The sequence below is a fragment of the Protopterus annectens genome, chromosome 1.part1 (assembly GCF_019279795.1).
Source record: "Protopterus annectens isolate FY-2018-M chromosome 1.part1, PAN1.0, whole genome shotgun sequence".
Classification (NCBI taxonomy): Eukaryota; Metazoa; Chordata; order Ceratodontiformes; family Protopteridae; genus Protopterus; species Protopterus annectens.
Genome location: NC_056726.1, coordinates 1,679,140,452 through 1,679,153,098, shown reverse-complemented (window position 1 = coordinate 1,679,153,098; position 12,647 = coordinate 1,679,140,452). Strand labels below are relative to the sequence as shown.

Genomic DNA, 12,647 nt, shown 5'->3' with positions numbered 1-12,647 from the left:
ACTATCGGCACATGGCCGGAGATGGTGCCGAAGCAAGTACAGTCATAGGAGCCAATGTCGGATCCAAGGTCGGCACCGAAGTTAGTGGTGCCGAGGTTAGAACTGAAATGGGGTGAATATCACAGACAGCACTGAGGGAGAAGATCCAGAGCCTGGTGCCGAAGAGGTCTGTGCTAAGGATGCCGGTGAAGCATGGAGCTGACTCGGTTCCATAACTAACGGAGATGCAGGAACCAAGTGACTCCGTTTTTCCTTATGTTTTTTGGTCTTTGGAGGGGGTGAGACCTCCGATCCAGATAGAGCCTCTGAAAAAGGTGTCTTAATTAAACCTTTTAAAATAAGCTTATTTTTATGTTCTGCTAGTGTACTATTATTAAAACTAGCACAAATGTCACAGTCAGCTTTAATATGGTCCACACCCAAAAAGTAGACACAACGAGCATGTCCGTCTGAGTTGGGCATCTTACGCCCACACATGTCACACTGTTTAAACCCCAACTTAGCTTTGTCTGACATAGCTATCCTAATAGAAAAAACAAAAGAAGGGAGAGAAAAAAGTGAGAAAATACCAACGATGGTATTTTAAAAATACCACAAGTGGTAAGTAAGGGTATACCAAAGGCAGGAGAAAGGAACAGTACCAACAATGGTAGAATTTTAATTACCAAGGTAAAGGGTAGGGAATAAAAGCAGGTTATAGGCAGTGAGAAAAGGCTAAATTGACTAAAAAATAAGACATTTTGAGGAGAAACTATCTTAAAAATAACAATTTTCCACTTAGCTTTGAGAGAGATGGCTAGCACGTCTGACGAGGAATGCGGCAAACGAGATCTGGAGTAACTACGAGAGGGGCATTATGGGTAGATCTTAGCTGAGAGGTTTTGGCTGGTGCGAGCTTGGAAACGGCCGTATCGGTTCCGAGGACGGAACCAAATTCCTATTTGTAATGAATAAACAAAGATTTACAACATCAGATCTAATTTAATAAAAAAAAAAAAAAAAACAAAAAAAAACCCGGAACTCACTGAGCATGCACAATTGTGCAGTTCGAGTTCCGGGACTTTGCGAGTCAGTCGGACTCGCAGCTATGCAAACCACTGCAGCCAGATAATTCATTTATAAATATTTTATTTTTTAAACTTTCTTTTCTACACAACTGGAGGGCTGCAGTCTGATAGCACGAGCCGCCACTGCTTATCTGTAACATATGCAATCAGTTTACCCAATTTCAAGTCATCTGCATATAGACTGTAGAACACCTCAGATGTAAAAGTTAAGTCTGAAAGATGCAATCTAAACAAGTAAGGGCCTAGGACAGAACCCTGTGGGACACCCTGACTGTAACAAAGGATTTCTCCTGTGCAGTTGCTGTATGATACTTGCCATGTCCTATTTGTAAGCCATGCAGCTATCCATCTTATCACGAGTACATCAATTCCTAGTTGTACTCATTTATTGATCAGTGTTATGTGTATGACCCTGTCAAATGCTTACGTTAAATCAATATAAATTACATCACAGCACAATTTTTCATTCATAGCTGTTATTATATTGTTATAGAACATAATGTTACAGTTGGTAATAGATCTGTTTTCAACATATGGATGCTGCTATATGGTTTCAAGGCCCAACCTATCCAATTCTGACAATAACTTATACACGATTACCTTCGCCATTATTTTTCCACAGCATGAAAGTAGACTTAAGGGTCTATATGACTCTAGGTTTGTCCTACTCCCCTTTCCCTTAAAAACAGGTTTAATAAGTGCATGTCTCCAATCTTGAGGAATCATCTCCCCATATTTATAAGACCTAGTGAATAATAGATATAAGGTACTGTAAGATTCTTGCTGAAGTTTTCTCAGGTCATTGTTACTAATTCCATCTCCTCCATGTGCTTTGTTTGTATCCAGTTTGTGCAGTTCTTTTTCAATATAATCTAATTTAATTCCAGTAGCCGGGGTTACCTGGATGTCACTAGAACAACTTACTACCCCTTTTGTGAAGCCAAACTGTTTTGCATACGATTTTGTAAATATATCTATAATCTGTTGTGTCTGAGAATAAATTTTAGAATCTGCAAACAGTTTATCAATTTGTGTCTTTACTCCTTCCACATCTTGTGTACCTATAAAAAGGTTTCCTATTATGCTCAATATCTTTATATACATTTTCTTCAAATTTTTTTTTTATCTTGTCTCACACTATGCTTAATCACTCTGAAGGTGACCAAGAAGGATTCATAGTAGTCTCCATGACTGCTTTTCAGGAGGATGGTATAGACTCCCCATCCTCTGATAATGGTCTAGAGGGATCTCCCATCATCTTCAGGCATCAGCTGGAGAGTCTAGCATTTACTAAGGTGTGTTGGCAACTGGATGCCTGCCTTGCTACCAGCATGCCTTTGTGTGTAGTATAGTTATTAGGACCAAACCACTGGGCCATCAACGGTGCCAACCTGCACATGATAGCACCCAGAGTAGTGACTGATGGATGGGTGTGTGTTCTGTCTGTGTCAGACTGTGGCCTATCTCCATCCAGATGTTCCTCTCCTATATGAGCTAGCTGTCTACCCTCTACCTTTCTCTGTCCATCTACTTTTATCCCCACCTTTGTTGCATATATCAACTCTGTATGTTTGTGTCTGCAATTTATATTTTCTTATCAGTCTTTCTATCACATCCACAGCTGTTATTCACTACCTTTCCTATCTACCTTTTTATATATATTGCAAATGGGTTTCTCTCCCACAAAAAATATTAGCCTTCCTCTCCATGCCTTTTATATCTTATAGTTACTCCTGTGCATTTTCCTCTGCTTGGTAATTCACCCTTTACTACTTTCCTGTCTCTCCCCTTATATGATTCACATGATGAATGGGGGTTGGCATTTTACTGTACTGACCCTTATTGGGAAATCTAGATGACCTTGAGTGGTGGCTATGTGGCATTTCATGGCATGAGTTAATGTACATGAACTACATGTCATACTAACATGCCTTGGTGGTGACACCAGGCCGATTGCTCACACACTCTTTTATAACGCTACTCAATCACTGGACTTGCCTGATGCTGCTCTTTCTCTTAACATGGTGCCTCTATTTTACCATGTAGCCTTTTTGTTGTTATGACAGTACTGTGCAAGCCCCTCTACATATTTGGTTAGCAGTGGCCATGTTGTACTACAGGCTATACTCCTTTTGGTTCTGTATGGGTGCATAGTGCTTGTCTATGAATCCTTGTCTGTATCAAAAAAAAAATGAAAGAAATAAAGACCATGATATCTGCTTAATGGAGAACAGAAAGGACTGAGAGTTTAACCTCACACACTACTATGCTTGTTTTTGTCTAAGACAGCTTAATAATCACTTGTCCAAACATCCAGGTATACAGCCAGTGCCCTTCCTCATTTTTCATAGTGAGGGTCTCATTGGGGGCTAATCCTTGTTTCCTTCTGAAGGAAGTCGACTTTGAGATTTTCATGGTCCAGTCTACTCAGAAGCTAAGATTAAAGAGAATTTACAGCTTCCCATTTTGAAGTACATCGACAGCTATCGTCATAACTATTCATATTTTCACCTCTTTTGCTCTGGGTTGGGAAGGGAAGCTGGCACAGTTTAAGTAGTTGGAAGCTGTACATTTTCGATCCCCAAGACGTCAGAAGTCTTCTTCAATACTATTAAACAGCATTCAGCTGAGGAACTGCTCCATCTAATGAGTGTGAATGAGCATTCCTGAGCTGATTCTCAGCTTACTTTGATAAAGCTATAGCTTGGATCTACCCTTATAGACTGAGGCTTCTTTGGTAGGGTTGTCATACAGGCTATCCTTTTATACCCTATCAGAGATATCATGCTAAAACACTTGGGGGTGTCTAATCATTGAGTGGTCCTCCTTTGGATGTCATCAGAAAGTAAGCCTACAATGGCACATCAGTATTTCCATATGCAAAGACATGCAAGTAAGTGAGTGTGTTTGTGTGTGTGTGTGTGTGTGTGTGTGTGTGTGTGTGTGTGTGTGTGTGTGTGTGTGTGTGAGTGTGTGTGTCCATACCTCTCAATCTCTTAGTGCAAGAAATCTGGACAAAGCCTGAAAAATGGGGGGATAAAGGCACAAAATAGGGACAGATTTTAAATATTTCTCTTATAAACTTAGAAAGTTGCTAGAGTAACAGGGTCTGTGTTAGCATACATTTTCTGAAGGATTTGAAGTCTGAAACGTATGTCATTATTTACAGACTTCAGTTGCAAGATCATTCCAGCACAGATTTTATGAGGAACAGACATAAATATGAGGCAAAAATATGCACACGTGCATGCATATACATACATACATGCTGATGCCCTGTGATGGACTCACCCTGCACCTAGGATTAGTTCATTATGATCTTACGTCCAGTTGACTGCTGGGATAGGTACCAACTCTCCACAACACTGAATAGGATGAAGCAGGTGTCAGAGAATTAATTAATAAATGAATGAATGACAGTTTTTAAGAAGGACTTTGGAACTGAGGACCTTTATTTATCATATTTATGACTATTCTCCATTTGAGTATAAATGCCCTTGTAGGCCTTAGAGGTTGTATTTAATACATTTAGCCTGTGATATTAATGGAAAAAATGAGATAGCATACTGACATTTTTATAGGATGGTCTCATGGTTGTCAGAAACTGGGGAACGTATTGGTGAATAAACCCCTTGTTTTATATATTATTTTTATTCATTTCTAAACCTTGCAAACTCACTAGGCACAAGTGCTTTTATTAGACAGTGAGAGGGAAGTGCTGTCTGATTAATCAGGTGGCTCAAAATGTCAAAGACTAAAAGTTAAACCCCCAAAAATGAGACACAGGAGACTGTAAACCATTAAGACATGACTTCGATGAATATGAGTACTGATATTTTTAGATGAGATTCGGAATATTGGAGGACCCCATACCTTATAAATCCATTTATATCTACAAATACAGTAATTATAGAAGTATATATATTTTTTATGAATCATATTTAGATTAATATGACCACATTACATAGTCTGAAACATCCCAATTGTTTCTGCAAAATTATACTTACTTTAGAATAATCACAATGCAGAATTTAAAGCAGCTGAAAGCAAAATACTACAATATCAGTCTTACCTGTATAGAGGGACAATGCCTATTCCAAGACTGGATTCAACTGTCATTGGATAATTGCATATGAAATCAACAGACAATCCACTGACATTGGGTGCGGTGTTCACTGGACTCAAAATCAAAGTGTTTGAATAAATTATATGAGGGTTATTCACCTGAAGAATGAAGAACAAATAGTTAGCATATTGTTCTTCAGTAAATTAATATATATTTTTTTATTTCTTTGATACATAACTTCATAGTCCTCTTTCCTGAACTGGTTTTCAGTTAAACAATTCCCTTTAATTCCATCATCCAGCATTAAATAAATTTACCTGACTACCTGACATTCATCTTTATAATTCTTCTCCATTTAAGTATAAGTATACTTGTTTATTTCTCATAAAACATATGAAAAATGCAGCAACTATTTGCTGTGTTCTTTCTTTTTTGAATAACATATTTTATAATGACTGAAATTATTTGTGGAAATATCTGCCAAGAGTGTAGTATATTTGTAGAACCAATCCTGTGACGTTTTAGAGTACTTAATGATTCACATTCAATATTATTTTCCATTTCAGTATTTCAAAACATATTCAAAATCATTAAATAACATTTGTTTTGAGGTCAGTCAAGTTGCAATACTCAATCTTTTATCTTTATGGATAGTAGGAGCCATGAACTCGTTTTTCATGATACAATGTGTTAAATGCACTTAGATATAGTGCATTACCTAAAATGAAGTACTCCCCCTGGAGGCTTTGAACAAAATGTTTAGAGATGAAGGGTCTGTACTTTGCTCTAAATGCAAAGCAATTTATGGACCATTCCTTATTTTTGTAACCCCGGTTCACTATGCTCTGATGATCAGTGAAATTCTAGTAAATCAGTATGTTTTTGTAGTGTTGCTTTCAAACATTTACTATACTATTCTATTGCTAGATTAAAAGAAATGTTTATTTATCAGTACCCATATTACCTACATACTTATATCATTTTTCATCAGTAACCAAATAAAACTCAGAAAATTGTTTTAAAAATGTGTTCCATGCAGCTGAATAATACATGCTCCAAAACTTAATGCTGTAATGAAAGCATAAAATGTGCATATACAAGAGAAAGACAAAAAGTGTAAGAAATGGATGTGATCATAAGACTTCCTCCTTGGGGTAAGATGAACTCTCTTTTTGTTCACTCCCTTTTCACCCTATGTATGCAAAAAGTAGGTGTTAAACTGCAGTACAGAAATCTGCAGTCATTTGTTTAATTACTGTGTGGTCACCGCCAAGATGTATAGGATTCCCAACAATCTGAGATTCTCCTATTAGAAGACACCTCATAACTATCAAATTAAAGCACAGGTCTGGGTAGCAATTGACAGTCAGCTACTTGAAGCTGTTAGAACAGATATTTCAGAATTTAACCATGATACCAGCTGCAGCGGTCATGTGCTGTTTTTCTGTGGGGTTTGCTTAGCTCTTAAAATCAATGTTGGGATCTTTGTACCCACTCTATCCTAAGCAAGCTACTGGGGTCATGCACTGATTTAAAGTGTGTTTAGCTGTTAAAACAGCTGTCATATCTTTTTAACAATTCCGTCTATGGTTAGCTGTTATAACATCTGTTGGATCCCTTATTTTCCTACGTAGATGGCACTTATGTTACTGTTTCTAAGAAGTCTGCCATAGAATAAGAATTCTTACACTTTTAATCTTCATTTAAAATACCTTTATTTGAAGGATGAGTGCTTTCATCAACTGACTTCATCAGATCTTATAAGAAATTGCCATTGGTGCTGAATGTTTACACAAATTATTTCATTGAGAGAACTGTGGAAATCAGAGCAAGTCAGTGACAGATCTAGAGCTGAAAGCGGCCACCCATTTTCTGGAAGTGACTCTCTGAATAAAAATACCTGCTAATTAGATTGTAGAATTAGTCATCCAAATTAGCTTACAAACCTGTGATGGTGTTTGCCTTCATATTCCCCTGAATGAAAAGACAAGCCAATTAAACTGCACAATTAGTCATCCAAATTGGCTTCAGACTGCTACTGGCTATGCCCCTGAGGAATCTAATTTATCAATTGTTGTCACTTGACATTATGTTGCCTAACTTTTTGTTAACATTTACAGCTTAATCCACTTTTATGTGACATAAGTTTCTTTTTAGTGAATTATACTCATATGTCATTTTAGAAAGTTGAATGTGTCCAGTTTAACTGGACTTTAACAAAAAATAGCATTGTGGTTAAAGTATTCTCATAGACAGTCTAATACACCACTCAGGTCTTTACTACAATTATTTTGTATTAAATAATTGGTTATGATTTGATGTATTTTCACTTTATTGTTTTTTATCAGTAATTACATTTTTTTGGCATGTTGAATTTTTTTGGCATGGTGAATTAGTTCCTTATTATGAGGAAGTGTTCCTAACTGAATGCCAAAACTAGGAATTATAAACAGCATACACCCGGGGCTGTTACTGAGGGAGGAGAGTACCACATGTCTAAATAACATTTTTAACTGAAGCAATGGGTAAGTGGTATCCTTTTACGAGAATGATTCCTGTTAGCTTAGCTAAGAAACTTTATGGGAGGGGAGTAGAGCCAAACTGATCAGTGACTATAATTGGGAGACGTATGCCATTTTCTAAAAGACTTTTTAAAACCTAGGGTGAAGTGGCTATTTTTTTCCTGTAGAAAGTGTCTATTAGCAAAGCTCAGAAATACTAACCAAGCTATGTTGGGTAGCACTTTCAACCTTGGGAGCTTCTTCAGATCATATGAAGCTGAATGTAAAATCACAAAACTTTTGAAAGAAATCCTCCTCTTGGTTTTATGCCATACCAAGGAATGTCGGTGTCTGACTTGCAGAAATGTTTTGCTATGCAAACAGGAGTCTGAGATATTATCATTTCAGAAGCACCTTGTTGCCTTATGAGGGGGAAATCAAACACCAAGACTTTGATAGAAGTTGGCGCCAAAGGTTCGGAAAAACACATTTAGCAGATATCAGGAAGCCCATGGAGAATAGGGTCAACTAAAGCAAAAAAGACAGAAAGCCAAAGATCCAGACTGAACTCTTTCTAGTTCTGTTTTGGGACAAAATTCACCCAACCCTTATACATGTCATCACTAATAATCTTCTATACATTACAGGAAACCTATAAAGTGATGAGTTAGTTATTTTCAGAGACACTTTCAAAATAAAAATCTTCGAAGAAGGTTGACAAGCAGATAACATTGATACAATCATTTGGTGCTTTTGAAATGCACTAATCACAAAACTCAGACAAAACAAAATTAATGACATTTGACACCATCTGGTGACTACTCCCCCATATTAATAATTCACTAAGCAATGCAGCAGAATATATCAACCTATTGAGACATTTGTAATTTAATGTTTCCCTATGTTTCACTGATACTGAGCTCACTGCTTCAACTCGGTTTTATCTTGAAGGAACAATAAATAAATGAAGCAGGGAGCCTGCAACTTCCAATAATTCCACAGGAACTCATCCATGGAGTAAAAAGAAAAGTTCAGCCACTTGAGACCACTGCTGGCACACAAACAAAATGCACAATCTAAACCAAGCTTCAGCATGTATGGAAAGTGCAATGGCCAAAAAAACACAAGTCCACATACAAAACAAAATCGGCCAGTACTCCAGAGTAGGATAACCACAGTTTTATTAAATAGCAATTACAGTAACCCAAATAAGCACCAAATCAGTGCAATAATAATAAAAAAATTATAATCATCACAATTCAGCACAATGGCCTTCATCAGTGTACTCCATGTGAAACACTACAACAGTGTATATATAAATAATAACCTGTCCCTCCCATTCCAATTATAATTGCATAATTAAATAATTAATTAAAGGTGGTCATTAAGTCACAGAGGAGATAATCCTCCAAGTATAATGATCCAGTTATTTTCCTTTCTATTTAATATATAATGCCAACCACATTTATGGCTCCTATTCCCTACAATTTTATCAATGATCATAAACAAGTATTGTGCAGTAGAGTGTTTGATAGAGTGTTTGTACAGTGCAGTAGATATTTGTTTATTCCTAATATCACTTAAGTGCTCTGAAATCTGCATTCTAAATGGGTGTGATGTTTGTCCCACATAAAAGACGGAACATGTACATGTAGCTAAGTAAATGACCCAGTCTGTACTACAATTCCCAAATATGTGAATATCATAAACATTCGATGTATTCCTGTTGGTAAATTCTTTACTCTTCACCACATATCTACAAAGGGCGCAATAACCACAAGAAACACAGTCCACTAACATGGGCCCATCCAATGATGTTTGATTTGGATACCTGAAATGAGTTTTATTCTTATAATGATTCAAAATAACCTCCCAATGTTCTGCCACTTCTGAATAAGAAGAAGCATCTGGATGTCAAAATCACATAACCTAAGAACGTGTTTTATTTTAATGGGAAGTGTTATCTACAATTGAAAGGGACAGCTATGGGTGCATCTTTTGCACCCATCTATGCAGACCTTTTCATGAGCTACCTTGGGCAACAAATTATATATGATAGGAATCATAATTTATTTTTGGATGAGATCGACAATTGTCGTAGGTTTCTTGATTGCTTAATGGAGTTGGATGCTGATTACTTAATGGAATTTGTTCAGTATTTGATAATAAATGGGGTATTCAATTCAATGTACATTACATGTTGATAGGATCTCCTTTTCTGGATGTTAATGCGGTCTGTAAGAGTGATGGTACTTTATACAGTAGTGTTTTTCACAAACAACACCAGTTTAACACCTTGTTACAGGTCTCTGTCATCCTAAACACATCATACATAATATCACCAAGTCTCAATTTGCTCCTCCAATAAAACTTTTATATCACAGCAGAATGAGTTAATTGCTGGATGTTGTGATAGAGGATATAAAAAAAATCTCACATCATTAAAACCGCCAATTGGCCCAGAATTGTGATAGGTCTCGTTTATTGAAATATCAAAATAGAGATTATAGAGGTGAACATGCTATTGGGTTGATCACTAGTTATGGATGCAATACTTCTGGTTTTATGGATCCTATACAGAAACATTAGAACATTTTACTAGCAGATGATAGGTTATGTGATATTTTGACATCCAGATGCCTCTTCTCATTCAGAAGAGACAGAACATTGGGAGGTTTTTTTAATCATTATAAGAATAAGACTCATTTCAGGTATCCAAATCAAACAACGTTGAATTGGGGCATGTTAGTGGGCTGTGTTCCTTGTGGGTATTGCACCCTTTGTAGATATGTGGTGAAGAGTAAAGAATTTACCAGCAGGAATACATCGAAGGTTTATGATATTCACATATTAGGGAATTGTAGTACAGATTGGGTCATTTACTTAGCTACATGTACATGTTCTGCCTTTTATGTGGGACAAACATCACGCCCATTTAGAATGTGGATTTCAGAGCACTTAAGTGATATTAGGAATAAACAAATATCTATTGCACTTTATATATACTCTATCAAACACTCTACTGTGCAATACTTGATTGTGATTATTGATAAAATTGTAGGGAAAAGGAACCATAAAGCTGGTTGGCATGATATATTAAATAGAAAGGAAAATAATTAGATCATTACACTTGGAGAATTATTTCCCTGTGACTTAATGACCACCTTTAATTAATTATTTAATTATGTAATTATAATAGGAATGGGTGGGGCAGGTTATTTTATATTTATATATATATATATATATATATATATATATATATATATATATACATATACATAGAGACACACACACACACACACACACACACACACACACACACACACACACACACACACACACACACACACACACACACACACTGTTGTAGTATTTCACACTGAATACACTGATGAAGGCCATTGTGCCATAACCAGTTTGTGATTATTATCATTTTTGTTTGATTATTGCACTGATTTGGTGCTTATTTGGGCTGCTGTAACTGCTATTTAATAAAACTGTGGTTATCGTACTCTGGAGTGGTGGCTGATTCTGTTTGTATGTACACAAACAAAATGCACCAGCACGGATTTCTTAAGCAAACAATGATCAGGCAGCCCATGTCTGGGGGAACAGAAAGTGATGATGATAAGCTTTAAACTTGTCCAATTCCACTTGACCACGAGAAAGGAAATGAAGTGAAACTAGTCTGCCTAAAGCCCACATTTTCATCCCCCTTCTTTCTTAACACAGTCAGTACCAAAGTTATTCAGAAACTAAAATGTACTATAGATTCACACAGTCATTTAGCCCTCAAGCTAGAACCAATATTACCAAAAGCATATTATTGCCCAAGTAAGAATATGGTCTACAGGATGGCATAGAAGAATAGCAAACACAGAAAGAAAGAAACAATAAAAAACATCATCATCATTATCAACTCCCTTTTTTTCCATTTTCTGCATGGGGTCAGGGTGTCATGTCACTTGCTGACATCTCTCCCTACTCAATGCCACTCTCCTGTCTTCTTCAACATTCATGTCTGACTGTCTAAGGTCTTCTGTCATACAATCCATCCACCTTTTGCTGGACACCCTTGTTTCCTCTTGCCGTTTTCCTGTCTGTACCAAATCTTCTTCACCACATTGTCTTCTGCTTTCCTGCACATCCCAGAACCACCATAATCTGTTCTCTTTGCCATTTTCTGTAATTGGAGCCACATTGGGTTTTGCTGTTATGTCCTCATTTCCTCATCTGTCCCACAGTGTGCATCCTACCACCCATCTCAGGCACTTCATCTCCATCACTATAGCTTCCTCAACTACTCTGCCTATACTGCCCACTCCCACTGAGAACCCCTGTGTAGGACCGAACACTGTTCATACTTGAGTCATTGGGTCCTTGTATGTAGATTGCATTACTTCTACCAATGTTTCTGGGAGTTTGAACCACAGCAGGACTGCCCAAATCAGCTTTCTTGGGACCTTGTCATATGCTTTCTCCAAGTCTAGGAATGCCTGGTTGGACTCTTTCCTCATTTCTAGCTTCTTTTTAAGTATCTGTCTCACTGCAAACATCAGGTTGGTTGTGCTGCATCTTGATCTGAATTTGAATTGCTCATTTCCCATCTTACTTTCTACTGCTGTGCATATTCGTTTATCATGCACCATCTCCAGAACTTTCATGCAGTGTGATATGAGTTTGATATCTCTGTACTACCCACAGTTGTGAATGTCTCCTTTGTTCTTGACAAACGTTAAGTATATACATAAAATGTAAAAAAGTGTTTCTAAATCACTTAATGGGTTAACACTACAACTAATGATTTCTGGGGTAGCTCAGACTTGACCCTGTTCTCATCCTGTGCAAATAACTTGCACATCTATGCTTACATCAGCATGTGATGTCATGTATATGAAGTCATTTATCTATTGTCTTTATACACTAGGGCAAATCTGATATCCACTCAGCATATAATGCATGCACATATTGCATTTTTTTATTCACTCTGTATATAATATAATATCATGTATT

General features: G+C 36.9%; 1 protein-coding gene across 1 annotated transcript in view; it reads right to left on the bottom strand.

The window, feature by feature from the left end:
- Window positions 1–12,647, bottom strand: part of LOC122811783 (uromodulin-like) — a 449,243-nt gene that overhangs the window by 123,479 nt on the left and 313,117 nt on the right. The window contains exon 8 of the mRNA XM_044083847.1: window positions 5,140–5,291. Coding sequence (XP_043939782.1) covers window positions 5,140–5,291 — 152 coding nt within the window. The remainder of the gene's footprint in view (window positions 1–5,139; window positions 5,292–12,647) is intronic.